This window comes from Lynx rufus, unplaced genomic scaffold (assembly GCF_022079265.1).
Source record: "Lynx rufus isolate CCGP_SWC_20201006 ecotype Redwood Valley unplaced genomic scaffold, mLynRuf1.p SCAF_1, whole genome shotgun sequence".
Classification (NCBI taxonomy): domain Eukaryota; kingdom Metazoa; phylum Chordata; class Mammalia; order Carnivora; family Felidae; genus Lynx; species Lynx rufus.
In genome coordinates, this window is record NW_025814823.1 from 104,134,163 (window position 1) to 104,155,736 (window position 21,574).

General features: G+C 40.9%; 1 protein-coding gene, 1 long non-coding RNA gene and 1 pseudogene across 5 annotated transcripts in view; 1 reads left to right on the plus strand and 2 right to left on the minus strand.

The window, feature by feature from the left end:
• GRAMD2B (GRAM domain containing 2B) overlaps nucleotides 1–11,289 on the plus strand; it is a 131,395-nt gene extending 120,106 nt beyond the window's left edge. For both annotated transcript variants that reach the window (XM_047083963.1, XM_047083971.1), the window contains exons 9-14: nucleotides 970–1,081; nucleotides 2,052–2,174; nucleotides 3,045–3,132; nucleotides 4,044–4,148; nucleotides 7,692–7,785; nucleotides 10,045–11,289. In XM_047083963.1, the coding sequence (XP_046939919.1) occupies nucleotides 970–1,081; nucleotides 2,052–2,174; nucleotides 3,045–3,132; nucleotides 4,044–4,148; nucleotides 7,692–7,785; nucleotides 10,045–10,086 (564 nt within the window). In that variant the 3' untranslated portion in view covers nucleotides 10,087–11,289. The remainder of the gene's footprint in view (nucleotides 1–969; nucleotides 1,082–2,051; nucleotides 2,175–3,044; nucleotides 3,133–4,043; nucleotides 4,149–7,691; nucleotides 7,786–10,044) is intronic.
• LOC124515265 (uncharacterized) overlaps nucleotides 703–21,574 on the minus strand; it is a 30,254-nt gene continuing 9,382 nt past the window's right edge. The window contains exons 1-3 of one of the 3 annotated variants that reach the window (XR_006962776.1): nucleotides 17,315–17,423; nucleotides 8,977–9,112; nucleotides 703–1,132 (exon numbers count right to left, since the gene is read on the minus strand). This is a non-coding gene — a long non-coding RNA (uncharacterized LOC124515265). Of the gene's footprint in view, nucleotides 1,133–8,976; nucleotides 9,671–17,314; nucleotides 17,424–21,574 lie in introns of those variants that run through there. The other 2 variants (XR_006962775.1, XR_006962773.1) reach the window with 2 other exon arrangements.
• LOC124515259 (FAU ubiquitin-like and ribosomal protein S30) lies at nucleotides 4,592–5,233 on the minus strand (annotated as a pseudogene).

Here is a 21,574-nt window from a genome sequence, read left to right on the forward strand (position 1 = left end):
AATATGATTTGCAACCAACAAACTTGGTTTCAAATCTGGGCTCCACCCAGCTGAGTTATGCCATCAGACAAGCTCTTGAACTGCTGTGGCTCAGTTTCTTCATCCAGTAAAATGCCAACCTCACAATGTGGCTGTGCAGATTGAGTGCAGTCGTCTATGCAAGGAGGTGTGCCTACTATCTAATAGATGATAGGCATTCAATTACTAATTGTTACACCCAAGAGACTTGAATTTTTCAACTTTCTGCCTCCTATAAATTCGTGCCTGAAATGGAAATGAGTTATTGAAACGATCAAAAGATAGCTAGTATCAGCTGAAAGCATGGTCATTTGCTTACCAGATAAGTCTCTTCATTTAGCAGCGACCTAAATCGTGAAAAGCTCAGCCTAACAGGACCTTCCCCAGGACATTTTAATGACACCTGTTGTGACTCCAGTTCTTAAGCACTGACTGGGTTTTAAGGGAGTCAGAGAGGGAAGAAAAATAGCCAAAACTATCCTTTCAGTGTGTAACTTGTTAAAGCCCTTTTCCATTTTGTTTTCCATACCTTTTTTAAACTGTGTTTTAACTAGTACCTTTGCATTTAACACATGTATTTTAGAAAACTTGACATCTTATTTTTTCTCGTATATATGTCCATGTCAATCACTTTTTCTCATTACAACATGCTAAAGAGACTTTATCCTGGAAGCTTTTCAATCATTAGTTCAGCTCTTTTTTATTCCCCCTAGACATTTGTTGTTTGAAACAAGTTGGCCACTGTTGACAGGATTCTAACTCCCCAGAAAAAATGTGTTTCAGTAACCAGATCCTCTGACCTGTTGGGGGAAATCCCAGTGGTACGGGGTAATCTTCCCTTCTTTTCAGTATTTTATAGGTTAGGCCTAAGTGGAAAGGCCTGGGGGTTCCAGAGGCCTGCCTGTGTAATGAGGGGAATTGGATTTTGTACACTGCCTTGTTTCCCTTCAGGATTTCAACGATGAATTCTCAGATCTGGATGGAGTAGTTCGACAAAGAAGGCAAGACATGGAAGGATACAGCAGTTCTGGTTCCCAGACTCCTGAATCCGAGAACTCTCGAGGTCCGAGAAATTTCTAAAATGTCATGCTCCACAAAACATCTCATGTCACCCCTTAAAAACAAAGACAAAACCAACAGAAATCAATACCTTGTCAATTAATCAGCAATTAAGAAGGGACTAATTAACAATGGAGAAAGGGGTGCCTGGGTGGCTCAGTCAGTTAAGTGACCAACTCTTGATTTAGGCCCAGGTCATGATCTCATGGTTCATGCGTTTGAGCCCTACATCAGGCTCTGAGCTATCAGGGCGGAGCCTGTTTCGGATTCTCTCCCTCCCTGCCCTTCCTCTCAAAAATAAATAAACTTTTAGGAAAAAAAAAAAATTGACAAGGGACTTTGGAGAAAGGGTAGTCTGAAAGTTTTAGGGGAAAAGAATGGTCTACATGATAAAAATCCATTTCTCTTTATACACAATAAATGTCTCTTTTTTTAATTTTTTTTGTTTTTTTTAATTTATTTTTGAGACAGAAACAGAGCATGAGCAGGGGACGGGCAGAGAGAGGGGGAGACACAGAATCTGAAGCAGGCTCCAGACTCTGAGCTGTCAGCACAGAGCCCAACATGGGGCTCAAACTCAAAGAGTATGAGAGCATTACCTGAGCTGAAGTCGGACGCTCAGCTGACTGAGCCACCCAGGCACCCCAATAAATATCTCTTAAATCGACATAATATGAGGGTGGTTGAAAGAGAAAAACATAGAATGTTTTCTTCTTATCTCAGTAATACTATTCACTGTTAGAGCTGAATGGTCCCCATGAGTCACTGGGCTAAGGACAGACTGTCTTTATATCATTTTCTTACTTGCTTAAGTATTGGATTTCAATACCTAACCACTGAACCAACTTGTGAGAAGATCAATTTATATTCTTGGCCATTCCACATGTTGTGAGACTGATTTGCTTTGTGGTTGCTCCTGTGTTTTTTAAATGCATTGGGAAGAAAACTCAGCCAGCTCCATTTTGGTTTGATAGATTTCCATGTGACAGAATCCCAGACAGTTCTGAATGTCTCCAAGGGAGAAACAAAACCAACCCGGGCAGATGCCCATGTGAATAGAGTGCCTGAAGGAAAAGCCAAGAGTCTCCCTACACATGGTAAGGAATCAATGTCTTGGGTAAATGGGATAGTGACAGACATCTGCCTGTAACTTTTAAAGGCCCTCTTATTTCACTTTATGACTGCCTTTCATATTCCCTCCTCCCCTTCCTACTGAACATCTATTTCCTTTGCATATTAATTCCTTTATTCATTCAACAAACAGTACCCAGTTCTGTGTCTTACTATGGAGGATACAAAGGTAAATGGCCTTCATGGAGGTCCCTTTGTTATTGTGAATACTTTGAGATTATGATTCCAAAATGGCTGGTAAAACTCAAATTACTGGATTACTTTTTATTTACTAATTATTCTCCTAACTGGTTACCAATTATACTGGTATGAGGGCAAGGACGGTGTCTGTTTTGTTTACCATTCACTCCAATGCAGCGCTTGACAGAGTGAAGGCTCTCAGTAAGTATATACTGGATGAAACGAGTTGGAAGGAGTTAGAACTACTGGTTAAAAAGACACCTGGAAAGGGGCCCCTGGGTGGCTCAGTCGGTTAAGCATTCGACTCTGGCTCAGGTCATGATCTCACGGTTAGTGAGTTCGAGCCCCACATCCGGCTCTGTGTTGTCAGCATGGAGCCTAATTGGGATCCTCTGTCCCCACTCTCTCTCTCTGCCCCTGCCCCGCTCGTGACTGTCTGTCTGTCTCTCTCACTCTCTCAAAAGTAAGCATTTAAAAAAATAAAAATTAAAAAAAAATTCAAAAGATACCCGGAAGGTTTTACTTCATGTTTTCTCCTATTTCTGTTACCCAGGAATAATTATCTCTTTCAACTATCCCTTCCCCATAGGGATTTTGCTGGATGAAGGAGGTGTGTTATAGTTTTAAAACTGTTCCCTTTTTTTTCTTCCCAACAGGTCAGTCAGAAACCATTGGAATCTTACACAGAGTAAAGCCTCAGACATGTACGACTCTCCACCATATTCTTATTTTTTACGCAATCGTGTAAGTAGATGAATTTATTAGGAATGACTTTAGAAAATGATTCCGCTCTCTAAAAAAAATAATTTCATGTTTGCAAGAACCTTTATAAATCTCAGTTGTCTCTAATGTGATCCAGAGCTTTTCTTTGATAATTTTTGTGTCTTCTTCCAACATTTTCCCCCCTTAGGCTTAGGTTACATTTTCATATTCATGTCCTTATTTAAATAAATAGAAGGGAGGAAGGAAAACCAAAATGTGCCAGATCCAGCAGAGAACTAAGTTCTGAGTGGATGCCATTCGTTAGAAAATTGTTCTGTGAATTATGAAGCATCGTTGGCCTTAGTGTTTATTTTCCCATCTATCCCATGTCCTCTGGATAGAAGCCAAAACAGCTTTAAAATACCATCATCCCCTTCAACGAAAACTCAGGCATTGACTTTTAAAAATTCCCCCTCAGCTTCCAGTTTGTAATCAGTTGTTTTTCTGAAAATAGCCTGACCTAGTTCTAGGCTGTTCCTGACAACCAAGGAGGATGTGCCCAGTTTGGTTTCCAGATAAAGAAGGGAATTTATGAGTCACCAGATAACAAGACTAGGCACTCATTGCCAGGCCCTTCTGGTGAGGGCCACAGCACTGGGAGTAGGACCATGGGCTTGGTAATCCACCTTGGGCATGGCCTTGAGAGATCCTAGTAGGATGGCCATTGTTTGTCAATTGAGGAAGCTGGGCCAGGGAATTTTAAATCTCTTTCTAGCTCTCAAGTTTTCTGACCAGCATCAGCCTGTTGGAAAAAAGACCTTTTTCAAGTCTCTTTGGCAAGTTCATTTTGGAGAATATCTTGCCTCAAATGTCCAACACTGGCTCTGAGTTGATTGCTTTATGGACATCAAGTTCATTAACCTATTGAGAATTTCTCTTTTATCCCTTTCCAGTGTCTGTGCACTAATCATCTCGACCTTCTACATGAGATACAGAATTAATACTCTGGAGGAGAGGCTGGGGTCACTAACCTCCACTGTGGACATTCATCATAATGAGTAAGACAATCCCCTCTGGTGCTATCACCTGCTTGCTCTTGAGACTAGCATAATGTTTGACTGGCGTTTACCATCCTTAGCAAACACGAATTAAGTCTACATTCTGTATGCGACATTTTCTGAAATGTGTATGTGGGAAGCAAAGACGTAGGTGGGAGGGTCCCCAAAATGAATGCTGTGCCTCTGAACCATTCTTAGGTTGATAAGGCAAGAAACAAGCCTGATTTTATATTATCTTGTTCTATTATCCTAAGACTCACTTGTGACCTTGGCCTGTTGATTAACCTATACCAGCAAAACTTACCTTAGTAAAATGGCAGTGGGTGAAGACATTGATAGGAAAGAAGCAGTTCAAGTACCTCAGCTCACTTTTCATGTATTAATTCTTTATATGAACTCCTATAGTTAAGAAACTTTTGACCACTATGAAGATCCATGTGACTAGTAATTAGCCGAATGCATCTGTGAAGATTTTCCTTCACAGTGTTTTTTTGGGGTTTTTTGTTTTTTTGACTGGACTAACTGGCCTTATTGGGGAAAGCCAGGACTACAGTGGACTTAAGAACTGGCATTGGGGCCCTTCTTTTTGCCAAAGGTGGGCACAACGTTGACAAAGTGCCTGTTGTATACTGCATTCACCGCTTGGCTTGGCCTGTCCTCTTTTTCTCCTCTTTTTCTCCCCTTTGGCCAACCTGGGAGTGTGCCCTCTTACTTTCCCAGCATGGGTCCGGGAACCATGGACTTTATCTCCAAGCATGTGGCCAGCTACATCCAAGGTGGTCGGAGCCTCTTCTCCATACTGACCCAGGGTACCTCATCCTCTAGGGGCGTGCCTGCCAGGGGCACAACTTGATCTTCTGGAGCGATGCCCTCTAGCCAGCCTACGTGAGGCTTGCTTTGAGCGACTGTCTCCTAGCCCTCACCTCAAGGGGGGTGTAGCTCCTGGGCATGGACAAAGAGGTGCATGTCAGTGACTCAACCACAGCCATCGCAGCCACTACCATGAAGACGGTATCCCCATCAGTCATTTTTGACAGGTCTGACCTAATTAAACCTATTTAGACCTAGAGCTCTTTCCTTTACATCCATTCATGTAAGGATTTTGATGCATTACCTAAAAAAGTAAAATAAACTACTCTGTATTAGAAAGCATACTTTTAGCCCAAGTTCTGGAAGTAGAGATACTCGTTTACAGAGTTTGTACCATGCGCTAGAGACTCTACTGTGTCTTACAGTTTGTTTTACAGTTTGTAGTAAAATCACGATTCAAATGCAAGTCTGTATGACTACACAGAGGATAGGCTTTCCAGCCCACCGATGGCTTGGTTGTGAGGTACAGCGTAGGACCTGGGTCAGGCTATTTTGACTGTGCTTCAGAATCATCTGGATGGCTTGTTACAACAGATGTCAGGGCCCATCTCCAGAGTTTCTGAGGCACTAGATAGGAGAGCCTGAGAACTTGCATTTCTGTCATTTCCCAGCTGATGCTGATGGTGCCAGCCTGGGTCTATAATTGGAGGACTATTATGCTGTACCATTCTGGGTACAAACAACTTTGTGCTCAAACAACTACCTAAAGTCTGAGTAGTAGTTGACACAGACGCTGGCGTATAGATTCTTTTGGACATGTGTGTATGTAGTGTATGTGTGTGTGTATATATATGTATATATATATATATATACTATATATATATATAGTATATATACTATATATATAGTATATAAGTATATATATGTATATATATATACTATATACTATATATATATACATTATATACTATATATATATACATTATATACTATATATATATACATATATATATTATTTATATGTATATATATATTCTTTAGGTTCTGCATTACTGATTATATATATATATTTAAACAGGTAATGCAGAACCTAAAGAATAAATAAGTAAAAAAAAAAAAAAAATATATATATATATATATATATATATATATATATATAAAAACCAGTAATGCAGAACCTAAAGAATAGTCTGAAATAGTGCATACCCTTACTCAAATTGTTAACATACTTAGTCTGCAAAAATCTAGTGTTACTTCCTAGTTCACTGTCATATACAAGGTTGTTTTTTTGTTTGTTTTTTTAGGAAAGTGTTACCTCATGTCCTATTATCATTTCACTGACTTGGTGATGATGAGGGGGAAATGCCACTAACAAGGGCAAATGGAATATTTCATTCCACTATTTAAATAATCAAGTCAGGAAGAAGTACAATCTGAAAAATAATCACTTACAGGAAAAATCACAACGATTATTCATGACATGAGACCAGGAATACCCATGACGGGAAAAATTTGTTCATAAAGTACTTTTACAGGACCTGAGCTTCCCCCGTATCTTTCTTACTCCAAGGTGCTCCAGCCACGCTGCCCGATAGCTAAATCCCTATTTGTACTTGAATTGTTTAGTTGGACCATTCCTTTTACCAGCTTCACTAGTATATTAATAGCCTGTACACTGTCAGAATTTCATGTTGATGGGTCAGTCTTCTGGATCGCAGTTCCCTCATCTAAACACTGAAACATTCTAATTCAGCCTCCTTTTTTGAGATATAAGATTTTGATGGTAGGGATCAAGGGTAAAGAAAAAACTGCTTTAGTACTAGTAAACACAAAAACATCTGATGGCTCTGTTAATATTTACATGATCATAATTTACCAAGTAAATCACCATCTGAAATTTGCCATATGAAAAACTGATCCTGTGTAAAATAGACCCATCATTGCCATCTAAAAACTTAGTATCTAAAAGTAAATTACAATCAAGCAACACGGAGAAGTTCTAGACCCCTGTTCTAAACCTTAATGCAAAAATCCAATAAACGCCTTCAGAGCATAATGTACATACATCTCCAGGATAATGTACATATCTCTTAATTTCCTACAGTTTTAGCTGGTAGATGACCCCAGTGGACCCTGGGGAAGAGAAGAGCCCACGCCATAAATGGTTCGAGTGGTAAACACTGACTCCATCTGTTACAAGACCACAGCGGTTACATTGGCACAGCAAGTCTCAAAAACAGAATTGCTAAAGTCTCACGCTTCAAAAGCAATCAATTTGATTAAGGACATTCCTAAACATTCTGCAAGTTCTAGTGTAAATGGCTCCTCCTCCCATAAAAAAAAAAAAAAAAAATGCCTGTGACTGAGGAGAGCAATAATTCTTGCAAATTTCTGCAGTAGTGGGGATGGAGAGGACATTAGAGGTTAACAAAAGAGGTCTTAGAAGCCATGTGCTTGAGCAGAATTGCCTGATTTTTGTCTGGAAGCCAAGGCACAACACAGCCACCTCAACAAAAACAGCTTAAGAGACTTCCAGCTGAGCTTTTAAGATACAGTCCCCTCAACACCCAGTCTGGACTTAACATCAGAAAGGCCCTGCAGTAATCTTCACAAGTTAAAGGCTCACTGTCTACTACTGTAACCTGATTTTCTGTTCAAATAAATTTGTGTTCACTCCACTTCTTCCCTTGCCACCCCCACCTGCCCACAGCGTTTTTCTTTTTGTTCTTACAGAGAGACAGCACCATCCGGCCTGGGGTCACAAGTCCAATTAAACGTGGAGGTCCTCTGCCAAGAGCTTACAGCTAACATAATGAAATTAGAAAAGGTGACTCATTTATTTCCTGTGTTGGGGTGGTAGCGGTGGTGACTGTTGATGGCCACAGAGCAGGGGCGACGCGCTTAAAACACTTCCAGGGTGCAGCAAGCAGCCTAAATGGCCAAACCCAGCCAGGGGACTGCATGGTAAATGTGAAAGAATATTTTTTATTTCCACAAAGACCTAGGTCTCAATCTCATTTTCCCTGTTGGTCTATCTTTTGCTTTTCCCCCCTAGAAATATTTCATCCTAGGGGTGCCTGGGTGGCTCAACCCGTTAAGTGTCCGACCCTTGGTTTTGGCTCAGGTCATGATCTCACGGTTCGTGGGTTCAAGCCCCATGTCGGGCTGTGCGCTGACAGTGCAGAGCCTACTTGGGATTCTCTGTTTCCCTCTCTCTCTCTCTGCCCGTCCCCTGCTCTCCCTCTCTCAAAATAAATTAACTTTCGAGAGTAAATCAATAAAACATTAGTTGCTGAGAAGCGGAGGTAGTTTTTTGGTTTTGTGATGAAATGCTTACAAGTGTTTGGCTTCCATGCTGACCTAGAGGATGGGATGGTGTGAATTCTCTGGTTTGTTCACTCTGGCATACAGTGGTATTCTTGGACCAGAAGCGCACACCAAATCCCGCTGCCCCCTTCTTGTGCCAGGCCTGGCTAGGGCACCACATGCTGTAAGAAGGGACACAGAAACAGGAGAGCCTGTCCACAACAGGCAGACCAGTGGCCATGTCTCATGCATGGCTTCCGCTAGAGCGATGCAGCACAGCCTGGCGGTGAAATAGCAGCTATCCCCCTGGTTTGAGTTTCTTTGTAGGTGTGTTTTATATATTTTGGTTATAACTCCTTTGTTTCATTTCTTTTTCTACCTTCCCACTCTTGCTTTTCTGTTTACCTTGGGTCCTGCGGGGTAGGTAGGAAAGATAGGGAGTAGGAATGAGAGAATGAAGGCAATGCCTTTCATCAGTAATGAAATAAATATATTTTTTTTAATATTTATTTTTGAGAGAGCGAGAGAGAGACTGAGCATGAGAAAGGGAGGGGCAGAGAGAGGGGGAGACACAGAATCCGAAGCAGGCTCCAGCTCTGAGCTGTCAGCACAGAGCCCGATGTGGGGCTCGAACTCACGAGCTGTGAGATCATGACCTGAGCCAGAGTTGGATCCTTAACCGACGGAGCCACACAGGTGCACCAGTACGTACCTTCTTAGTGCTGCCAATGGCATTAGTGATGGAGCAGTGAAGAGACAGACCCGTGTTCTTATCCGTCCTCTGCTACTTCCTGTCTGTGTAGCTGGTCTTGTTTCGTGGTGTCTCCACATCATACGTGAAATTTTCTCTGTGTGGTTAAGGTGAGCACACATGAAGTTCGGGGCACACGCATTCTACATCCTTCCCTCTGTGCCTACAGGACGTTGCAGACTGTTCCACAAAAACATACACATATCCTCTTTCTTTTGTCCCATGGGGTTCCCCACTGCCATCACACTGTTGCTCTTTGAGAACTCCTTGCTCAGAAATCTTCCAAGTTCGCCTACTCAGTAGACCTCTACCAAGCACATTTTTAATGCCCAACACTGAACTGTAGTCTCGAGATCCAAAGACTGTCATGGACCCTTCATCTGTGGCATTCAGTCATCTGGGAAATGTGTAATATCTGGTAGGAGTATTAAACATTGATGATTTGAATCAGACACCACATGATACACAGGCTCTTTAAGGATCAGTTTCCCACTCTCTCTGCATTTAGGTCACACTTGGTGTGTCCTGTGCTTTGGTTCTTTTTCTTCCATCAGACTTGTCTTGGTCATTCCTGACATTTTATTGCAGTGCCATTCTTTCTTTTTTTAGCACTTTTTTTTTTCACGTTAAAGTGGATTATCAACAGAGTTTTATTCCACTTAAAAGCATTTGCCTGATTTAAATTGAACCCATGGGTAGCTTTTTATTCCAGGTAGAATTGATTCCTCTCAGAATTATGTACGCCATGGCAGATAGGCCCTTGATATATTCCATTCTGGGTTTTATTTTATGTTTATTTTTGAAAGAGAGACAGAGAATGAGCGGGGGAGGGGCAGAGAGAGAGAGGGAGACACAGAGTCTGAAGCAGGCTCCAGGCTCTGAGCTGTCAGCACAGAGCCCGACTTGGGGCCTGAACCCAAGAACTGTGAGATCACGACCTGAGCCGAAGTCAGATGCTTACCCAACTGAGCCACCCAGGCGCCCCTCCATTCTCTTTAATAACAGGAACTTCTCTCTTACTATTTTAAGATACAAAACAACCTACAGAAGCTGCTTGAGAATGGTGACTGAAGGACCACATTGTTCGGGCCAACATGATACCTCGTGCTTCCCTTTGAAGAAAGTGTTCGTTCCCCCAGTCATTGTGGTGGAGCGCTCCCTGCTGGCCAGAGGAGCGAGCTGATGGGCATCCGTAGCCATGTGTGCACTTGGAGGTCTCCAGCTCAGGAAAGGGGGGAACAGAAATAATTTTGGTTCCTGTGCAATAAACATGGACCCTGTCTGAGGAAGTTTTCAGTGCTTCTTCCTCAAGAAAACAGACCCATCTCTGGAGGTCTCAGGAAGGGCCTTGGTGGACACCCTCTCTGATGATTGTGGTTCCACAGTTAACTTGACTGTCAGCAAACACACTCCACTCCATGCCTTTTCGGTCCTTTCCCTGCCCCTTTTCTCTCCTGTACACCCCTCTGAACCAACCTTCAAAGTAAGGAATAGATCATGTGCCAATAAACTTGATACGATCCTTACAAGAATTAGCCAGAACTCTCCAAAACAGCAAGAAATAGCTCTAATGGACAGACTCGCCTCAAGCAACACCAACATGTTTTTCTTTTCCCCCCTCCTGCTGTTCTGTTCTGCTTTAAATCACCTGTGTATCTTCTCAATCGAGTACTGGCAAGAATATCACAGAACAGATTAAACTATCCCACGTGTGTTGTGTTTTGTTCAACTAACACTTAACTGGACTGGTCAGCACCCACCCCAGATCCAGAAACTGTGACACATGCGACTCAAGTACTAAATTAAGCTTACTCTGCAAACAAAACTAATCTTTAAACCAAAAAGTACCATAGTGCTTTGATACTGGATGAAAAACACTGAACTTTTAAATGGACAGGTGAACTATGTTACTTTTGAAACAGGATGTCCATAGTGAACGCTGAAGCCCATTTGAGCATGACAAGTGCATGCTTCTCCCTCTTGCTGACGAAAATAAAGAAGTAACTGGTGGTTTACTAACTTCTGTTTCCCATATGAGTTGGCTGGTTTTTATTAATAATTATTTAGGTACCATAAGATCTGTAATATAAATGATACTCTGTTTCTATCGGCAATGCGTTTTATAATCATTTCTATGAAATGTATTTTGTTTGATCAGATAAGCTAATAAATGAATTAGTTACAACATTTGGATTTGTTAGCCTCCTGTACAACTGTGCCTGGTGCACCCCGGCTTTTAATAAAAACTCGTTGGTTAAACTGCCCTGCTAATAACACTGTGTTCTGTCAGTTCGTAAACTCTTGTAACATAAGCATAACGTAACATAAGCATAAGACAATATGCTTTTTTTTTTTTTTAACTGCTTCTCCCCTCTTCTTTACTGCTTCCAACTCAGTGGTACTTCGTGCCTCCCAAGCATTCAGTCCACAACTCAAAAAGGATTTAAATTCTGGGGTTGCAATGATACAGCGGGAAGAAGATGAAATCAGGAAAATAATGCCTGATGTCTGGGTCCACATTTTATGAGTTGTGTGACCTTAAGTTTTTTGGCCATTTCCCCCCATTTTATTTATGTGACCAAAACTACCAACAAAACGTGTGTCACTGTGAGGATTCAATGTGATGATTGTTTCTACAGCACATCACAGTGTCACGCAAGTAGTACAGTCTCAGACCAGGTGCCATATTCGTTATTTTCAGCAGTGTTTTCATGTCTGACATTCCAGTCATATAAAAGTTCTAGGTCCATAGTTTATAGTCAAGGGGTGCCTGGCCAGCTCAGTCGGTAAAGCACGTGACTCTGGATCTGAGGGTTGTGGCTTGGAGCCCCACATTGGGTGTAGAGGTTACACAAAAGTAAAATCTTAAAAAAAAAAAGTTTATAATGAAAACCCACTAGGGATTCAAGAATGAGTAAGCCACCTATACAGAGAAATTTTACGGGTATGAAAAGCCCTTAAAAGGTTCAAATTTCACAGTGAAGCAAACCATCAAAACTAAAAAAGCAACCTATTGAATGGGAAAAGATATTTGCAAATGACATAAATGATAAAGCGTATCCAAAATATATATAGAACTGCTACAACTCAATACCCAAAAAACTAATAATCCAGTTGAAAAATGGGCAGAAGACATGAACAGGTGTTTCTCCAGAGAAGACCTACAGGTGGCCAACAGACACATGAAAAGATGCTCAACATGACTCACCAGGGAAAAGCAGATCAAAACCACAATAAGAAAATACCTCACAGGGGCGCCTGGGTGGCGCAGTCGGTTAAGCGTCCGACTTCAGCCAGGTCACGATCTCGCGGTCCGTGAGTTCGAGCCCCGCGTCGGGCTCTGGGCTGATGGCTCAGAGCCTGGAGCCTGTTTCCGATTCTGTGTCTCCCTCTCTCTCTGCCCCTCCCCCATTCATGCTCTGTCTCTCTCTGTCCCAAAAATAAGTAAACGTTGAAAAAAAAAAAAAAAAAAAAAAAAAAAAAAAAAAAAAAGAAAATACCTCACAGGGCACCTGGGTGGCTCAGTCCATTAACCATGTTCGACCCTTGATTTCAACTCAAGTCATGATGTCACGGTTCGAGCTGCGCATGGAGCTCTGTGCTGTCAGCTTGGGATTCTCTCTCTCCCTCTCTCTCTGCCCCTCCCCTGCTCATTCTGTCTCTCTCTCTCTCTCTCTGTGTCTCTCAAAAATAAACTTTAAAAAGTTCTTTAGAAAACACCTCACATCTGTCAGAATGGCTAAAATCAAACACATAGGAAACAAAAGTTGGCAAGGATGGGGAGAAAGAGGAACGCTTGTGCACTGTTGAGGGGAACGCAAACTGATGCAGCCACTCTGGAAAACGTTAACAGGTTCCGTAAGTTAAAAATACAACTAGCCTACAATCCAGGAATCACACTACTAGGTATTCTCTCCCAAAATACAGAAACACTAATTCAAAGGAATACACGCACCCCTGTTTATAGCAGCATTATTTACAATAGCCAAATTATGGAAGCAGCCCAAGTGTCCATTGATAGATGGATGGATGGTATATATACACAATAGAATATTATTTAGTCATAAAATGAAATCTTGTCATTTGCAAAGACATGGGTGGAGCTACAAAGTATAATCTGAGTGAAATAAGTCAGATATAAAGAACTCACCAAACTCCACACCCAAAAAACAAATAATCCAGTGAAGAAATGGGCAGAAAACATGAATAGACACTTCTCTAAAGATGACATCCAGATGGCCAACAGGCACATGAAAAGATGCTCAACGTTGCTCCTCATCCAGAAAATACAAATCAAAACCACACTCAGATACCACCTCACGCCAGTCAGAGTGGCTAAAATGAACAAATCAGGAGACTACAGATGCTGGAGAGGATGTGGAGAAACGGGAACCCTCTTGCACTGTTGGTGGGAATGCAAACTGGTGCAGCCACTCTGGAAAACAGTGTGGAGGTTCCTCAAAACATTAAAAATAGACCTACCCTATGACCCAGCAATAGCACTGCTAGGAATTCACCCAAGGGATACAGGAGTACTGATGCATAGGGGCACTTGTACCCCAATGTTTATAGCAGCACTCTCAACAATAGCCAAATTGTGGGAAAAGCCTAAATGTCCACCAACTGATGAACGGATAAGGAAGATGTGGTTTATATAAACAATGGAATAGTACTTGGCAATGAGAAAGAATAAAATATGGCCTTTTGTAGCAACGTGGATGGAACTGGAGACTGTTATGCTAAGTGAAATAAGTCATACAGAGAAAGACAGATACCACATATTTTCACTCTTATGTGGATCCTGAGAAACTTAACAGAAGACCATGGGGGAGGGGAAGGAAAAAAAACTTAGGGAGGGAGCCAAACCATAAGAGACTCTTAAAAACTGAGAACAAACTGAGGGTTGATGGGGGGTGGAAGGAGGGGAGGGTGGGGGATGGGCATTGAGGAGGGCACCTGTAGGGATGAGCACTGGGTGTTGTATGGAAACCAAGTGGATAATAAATTTCATGTTAAAAAAAAAAGACAAATACCATATGATTTCACTCATGTTGAAAGATGAAAGAACAAAGGGGGATAAAAAAAGAGACAAACTAAGAAACAGACTCTTAACTACAGAGAACAAACTGATTGTTACCAGGGGGAAGATGGGCGGGGGGGGGGGGGGGGGGGGGGGAGGGGTGAAATAGGTGATAATGATTAAAGAGTACACCTCCTGGGGCACCTGGGTGGCTCAGTCAGTTAAGCGTCCAACTTCAGCTCTGGTAATGATCTCATGGTTCACAGGTCTGAGCCCTGTAACAGGCTCTGTGCTGACAAGCTCAGAGCCTAGAGCCTGCTTCAAATTCTGTGTCTCCCTCTCTCTCTGCCCCTCCCCTGCTTGTGCACACTCTCGCGTGCTCTCTCCCTCTCTCAAAAAAAAAAAAAAAAAAAATTAAAGTTTTGAAGAAAAGAGTATACTTATCAAAAAAATAAAAAAGGTTACAAATACAGGAATTAGTAATCTGCTCTCTAAATGTCTCCTGAAGCAATAAGCAGAGAGCTAGTCTGAGATTTAGATATCAGAACATTCTTTGAAGCATCATCACAGCAAAATATTAGAGATTCCATTCAATAGCAGAATATTTAAATGATATAGCTATTTAGAGTTGTATTGTCAAAGAATGGCATAGAAAACTCCATTAAAAAGGGAAGCACAAAACTATGGTATGATCCCAATTTTATGAAGAAACTCAAACATTTCCTACGTATATATGTGTATACACCTACATATGTATATATAGAAGCACACGCACAGTGACCTTTTCCATATTCTCTCAAGTTTGTACAATGAGCAGTTACTGCCTCTTTTTAATCAGATAAGTTGATTAAAAACAGGAAGTGGCTCTCAGTAGGGAATCAGATCTTATCATTCCACCCACCTCACCCAATAACCATGCCCCTAGTTCTGTACCAGGAGCAACTTTTTTTAGTGGTTTTTCCAACAACCACTACATTGAGTTTTCCAGAGAAAGCACCTCATCATTTCTAAATTTAGTTGCCATTTTTTGCTTTGGGTATGCTGTTACTTGTTTTATTTTTTGTTAGTGGCTCCTAAGTCTAAGTCTGGTATGATCATCTGAATGATGATATCCAAGTCATATGTCTGCACATTAACTCTAAAGAAGCAATGGAAAGCAAGTATCTGGGATTTTTCAGCCTCTACCACCGAGATACTAAAGTGGGGAATTCTAAATTAGGAAGGGGTTTCAGATGTTAAGTGGCCAAGATAACAGCAAATGTCTACCATATTCCTCACCCTTTAAAACCTTAGCATTACCTTTCTAGAATGAAAGAAAAAGAAAAAAGTTAAAAATAGATTAGCTGGTTGGGGCCCCTGGGTGGCTCAGTTAAGTGTCCAACTCTTAATTTCAACTGAGGTCATGATCTTGAGGTAAGATCAATCCCCAAACTGGGCTCTGCCCCGACAGTGTGGAGCCTGCTTGGGATTCTCTCTCTCCGTTTCTCTCTCTGCCCGTCCCCTGCTTGTGCACAATCGTGCACTCTCTCTCTCTCTCAAAATAAATCAACTTAAAAAAAAAATGGGCAGAAGAACTAAGCACATTTTCCCAAAGACATACAGATGACCAAGAGGCACATGAAAAGATCCACAACATCATTAATCATTAGGTAAATGCACATCAATATCACAATGAGGTATCACCTCCACATATTAGAATGGCTATTACCAAAAGGACAAGAAAGAGCAAACACTGGCTCCCTCTTACACTGGTGGTGGGAATGTAAATCGGTGCAACCACTGTAGCAAACATATGGAGGTTCCTCAAAAACTTAAAAATAGGTGCAACTGGGGGGTTCAGTTGGTTAAGCGTCTGACTTTTGATTTTGGCTCAGGTCATGATCTCACAGTTTTGAGTTTGAGCCCCACATCAGGCTCTGTGCTGCTTGGGATTCTCTCTCTCTGCCTTTCCCCCACTCATTCTCTCTCTCTCAAATAAATAAACTTAAAAAAAATTAAAAACAGAGCTATCATAGGATCCAGCAATTCCATTTCTGTATATTTACCCAAAGAAACACGCCAAAAAAAACATGGACTCAAAATGATATTGCAGCATTATTTATAATAGACAAGATATGGAAACAACCTAAGTGCATATTGAAGGATGAATGGATAAAGAAAATGTAGTGGATATATACAATGGAGTATATTATTCTATAAAATATGTACATTATCCCATAAAATAAGAATGAACTCTTGGCACTTCCAATCCAAGACAGTAATATGGGAACACCCTGAACTCACCTCCACCATGCACGCACCAAATCTACACAAATTTATAGACCAACTTCACCTAAAGAACAAAGGGCTGACTGAACAGCTTCCACACCCCAAAAGATGAAGAAACCACACAGAAGATGGCGAGAGGGATGGAGACATAGTTACAAAGGGAACCCGCTCTTGATGCAAAGTGCGGTGGGGAGGGATTGTGCTGAGGGAACCCGAATAGATTCATCTGCCCTGGGGCATAGAAAAAAAAGTCATAGTTTATAAAAGCAACTATAAATGATCCCACCCTAGAGTCGTGCCAAACAGCAGGGAGGCTGCTGGACTGCTCTTTGGGTGGGAGGGGCTGGTGAGCACCACAGTTTAGGTTTCTTCTCCACCTTGATAGCGTGCATAAGAGCAGAGTATGGGCACCCTAGTCAGCCTGCTGCCTCACTGAGCCCCTGGCTCCTAACCACACCAGCCTCAGCATCCCACCAAGGAGGCCCCAGCAAGGTACACTCCTGATCAGTGCTCACCACAGCTCCAGCCATCTCACTGAGGTGAGACAGGCACAAAGAATGCCAGAACACTCCAGACCCACCCTACTTTGGCTCCAGACAACTCGCAGGGGGCATGGAGCACCCAGGACACCCTGGCTTGTACTGAGTGCAACTTCAGCCAGCCTCCCAGGGTGCCCTCGAAGCAGACAGCTGCAGGACCCCAGAGTTTGCACCCACTTCAGCTTTAATCACGCCATCAAGGCAACCCTAGTACAAAGTGTCCCAGAACTCCCAGCCGACACTAATCACAGCGAAGTTAGTGGGCACACACAGTTTCTACATGGGATGACTGTACACAAGGTCATTACTTCAAGTTTAGGGAAGTAGCTGTTCAACGTAATTCATAGAAACAAAGTCAAACAAAATGAAGACAGAGAGGAATGTGCTCCAAATGAAAGAATAAGACAAAACCTCAGAAAAAGAACCAATCTGCATGATAAAGAGTTCAAGTAATGGTAATAAAAAAACTCACCAGACTGGAGAGGAGAGGATGAATTCAGTGAGAGCTGCAACAAACAGAAAACACAAAAAAGCCCCAATCAGAATTGAAGAATACAATAACCAAAATGAAAAATACACCAGAGGGAATCAACAGTAGATTAGAGGATACAGAAAAAAAGATCAGCAAATTGGGGCACCTGGGTGGCTCATTCGGTTGAGCCTCTGACTTCAGCTCAGGTCATGATCTCACGGTTCATGGGTTCGAACCCCACGTTAGGCTCTGTGCTCACAGCTCAGAGCCTGGAGCCTGCTTGGATTCTGTGTCTCCCTCTCTCTCTATTCCTCCCCTGCTCTCACTCTGTTTCTCACTCTCTCAAAAGTAAATAAAGATTTAAAGAAAACAAAAACAGCAAAGGGAAGACAGGGTAATGGAAAGTACCCAAGCTGAAAAGCACAAGGGAAAAAGAATTTTTCAAAAATGAGGACAGGTATAGTATATCTTTGATAATATCAAGTGAACAAACATTTGCATTATAAGGATCCCACAAGGAGAAGAGAGAGAAAAGAAGGGGGGCAGAAAACTTATTTGAAGAAATCATAGCTAAAAACTTCCCTAACCAGAGGAAGTAAAACAGTCATTCAGGTTCAGGAGGCGCATAGAGTTCCAAACAAGATGAACTCGAGGACATTCACACCACAACACATAATAATTAAAATGTCAAAGATCAAGGATAAAAAGAGAATTATAAAAGCAGAAAGTGAGAAGCAACTAGATCTGTACAAGGGAAACCCCATAAAGCTATCAGGTGATGATTGCAAAAAAAAAACTCTGGGAATGAGAAGAGAGTGACATGATATATTCAAAGTGCTAAAAGGAAAAATGCTACAACCAAGAATTCTCTACCCTGCAAGATTATCACCCGCAACAATTGAGTTTCCCAGAAAATAGCAGTTAAAGCTCATCACCACTAAAATGGCCTTAAAATAAAGTTAAAGGAACGTATTTAGGTGGAAAAGGCCATATTTGGGAGAAAATTATGAAAGGAAAAAATGTCATAGGCAAAAGCCAACATAAACACCTAATTAAAGGTACTAGAGCAATCACTAATAAAGCTGGTATGACTGTTAAAAGACAAAAACAGTAAAATCAATTATATCTAAAAAATTCCTTAAAGGGACTCACAAAATGAAAACATGTAAAATATGATAGCACATACATAAAACATGGGAGGGAAATAAAAATGAAGTTCTTTTACAATGGGGTTGAATTTAAGTGAGCATCAACTAAATATGGACTGCTATAAACTTAGGATGTTATATATAAATTTCAGGGTAAACATAAACCAAAGACCTATAATATATACACAAAAGAATAAGAGAAAGAAAGCCAAGTATAACACTAGAGAAAGTCATCGCTCATAAGAAAAGAGAGCAAGAGAAGAAAAGAATATATAAGAACTACAAAAGCAACCAGAAAACAATTATCAAAATGGCAATATACCTATCAATAATTACTTTAAATGTAAATGGCCTAAATGCTCCAATCAAAAGGCCTAGGGCAATGAAATGGCTTAAAAAAACAAACCAAAAAACAAGACCCATCTATATGCTGCCTACAAGAAATTCATTTCAGACCTAAAGACACAGACAAGCTGAAAGTAAAGGGATGAAAGATATTCCATACAAATGGAAGCAAAAAAAAAAAAAAAGTGAGGGTGGGTAGCAAAACTTATATCAAACAAGATAGATTTTAAACTAACATTGTATCAGAGTGCCTGGGTTGCTCAGTCAGTTAAAGGTCCCACTCTTGGTATCAGCTCAGGTCATGATCTCATAGTTCATGAGATGGAGACCCACTCCATCAGGCTTCACATTTTTAAAAAACCCACTCTATCAAAAGACAAAGAAGGGCATTACATAAATATAAAGGGATCATTTCAACAAGAAGATATAAGAATTGTAAATATCTATGGACCCAACATTGGAACACCTATATACATAAAGCTAATAACAAAAGACATAAAGGGAGACATTGACAGTAACACAATAATAGTCAGGGACTTTAACACCCTACTTACATCAATGGATAGATCTTCCAGGCAGAAAATCAGAAAGGAAATGGTGTCTGTGAACAACACATTATAACAGATAAACTTAACAGATAAATACGTAACATCCATCCTGACACAACAGAACACCCATTCTTTGCAAGTGCATATAGAACATTCTCCAGGATAGATCACATGTTAGACCACAAAACAAGTCTCAGTACCTTTATTAAGAGTGAAACCATAGGGGCGCCTGGGTGGCGCAGGCGGTTAAGCGTCCGACTTCAGCCAGGTCACGATCTCGCGGTCCGTGAGTTCGAGCCCCGCGTCGGGCTCTGGGCTGATGGCTCAGAGCCTGGAGCCTGTTTCCGATTCTGTGTCTCCCTCTCTCTCTGCCCCTCCCCCGTTCATGCTCTGTCTCTCTCTGTCCCAAAAATAAAAAAACGTTGAAAAAAAAAAAAATTAAAAAAAAAAAAAAAAAAAAAAGAGTGAAACCATATCAGGAATCTTTTCTGAATTCAACATCATGAAAGTAGGAATCAATTACAAGAAAAATTGGAAGCTGGGGGAAAAAAACCCATAAACACATGCAGGCTAAATAATATTCTGTTAAACAACCAATGGGCCAATAAAGAAATTAAAGAGGAGATAAAATACATGGACAGAAAGGAAAACATAAATGTCCGAAATCTTTGGGACACAGCAAAAGCAGCTCTAAGAGGGAAATTTATAGCAATAGAGGCCTTACTCAAGAAAAAAGAAAAATCTCAAACAATCTAACCTCACACATAAAGGAACTAGAAAAAGAACAACAACAACGACAAAAAGCCCAAATCAGAAAAAAGAGGAAACAATAAAGATTAGAATAGAAATAAATGACATAAAGACTAAAAAAAAAAGAAAAAAAAACAATAGAAAATATCAATGAAACCAAGACTGGCTTTTTGAAAAAATAAACAAAATTGATAAACCTTTAGCCAGACTATCAAGAAAAAATGAGAGGACCCAAATACATAAAATCAGATAAAAGAGAAGTAATAACCAACACCAAAGAAATACAAAAAAGTTATGAGTGTATTATGAAAAATTATGACAACAAACTAAAATAAATGGATAAATTTCTTTTAAAACTGAATATGGAAGAAATATTAAAACTGAACAGAACAATTTCTAGTAATGAAATTGTAACCGTAATCAAAAAAGTCCCAACAAACAAAAGTCCAGGACCAGATGGATCCACATGTCAATTCTACCAAACATTTAAAGTAGAGTTAACACCTATTCTTCTCAAACTATTCAAAAACATAGAAGATGAAGGAAAGCTTCCAAATACACTATATGAGTCCAGCATTATCCTCAGGCTGAAACCAGACAGAGACACTACAAAAAAAAAAAAAAAAAAAAAAAGGAAAACTACAAGCCAAAATCCCTGATGAACATGGATGTAAAAATTGCTACATGGATGTAAAAATTGCTGGGGCGCCTGGGTGGCGCAGTCGGTTAAGGGTCCGACTTCAGCCAGGTCACGATCTCGCGGTCCGTGAGTTCGAGCCCCGCGTCAGGCTCTGGGCTGATGGCTCGGAGCCTGGAGTCTGTTTCCAATTCTGTGTCTCCCTCTCTCTCTGCCCCTCCCCCGTTCATGCTCTGTCTCTCTCTGTCCCAAAATAAATAAATAAAAAAAATAAATAAATAAATAAAAAACACGTTGAAAATTGCTAACAAAATATTAGCAAACTACAGAAAACAATACATTAAAAGTATCATTTACCACAATCAAATGGGATTTATTCTGGAGATGCAAGGACAGTTCAATTCAACAAATCAATCAATACAACATGCCACATTAACAAAATGGATAGAAATCACATGGTCATCTCAATAGATGCAGAAAAAGCATTTGACGAAATCTGACATCATTCATGGGGCGTATTCATTGATTTCAGCTCAGGTCATGATCTCATGGTTTATGAGATTGAGCCCTGCATCAGGCTCCACGCTGTCCGCACAGAACCTTCTTGTGATTCTCTCTCTCTCCCTCCCTCTCTGCCCCTCCCATGCTCATGCTCTATCTCTCAAAATAAATAAACTTTAAAAATATCTGACATCAGGGGTGCCTGGGTGGCTCAGTCGGTTGAGCGTGTGACTTCACCTCAGGTCATGATCTCACTGTTCATGGGTTCGAACCCCATGTCAGGCTCTGTGCAGACAGCTCAAATCCTGGAACCTGCTTCAGATTCTTTGTC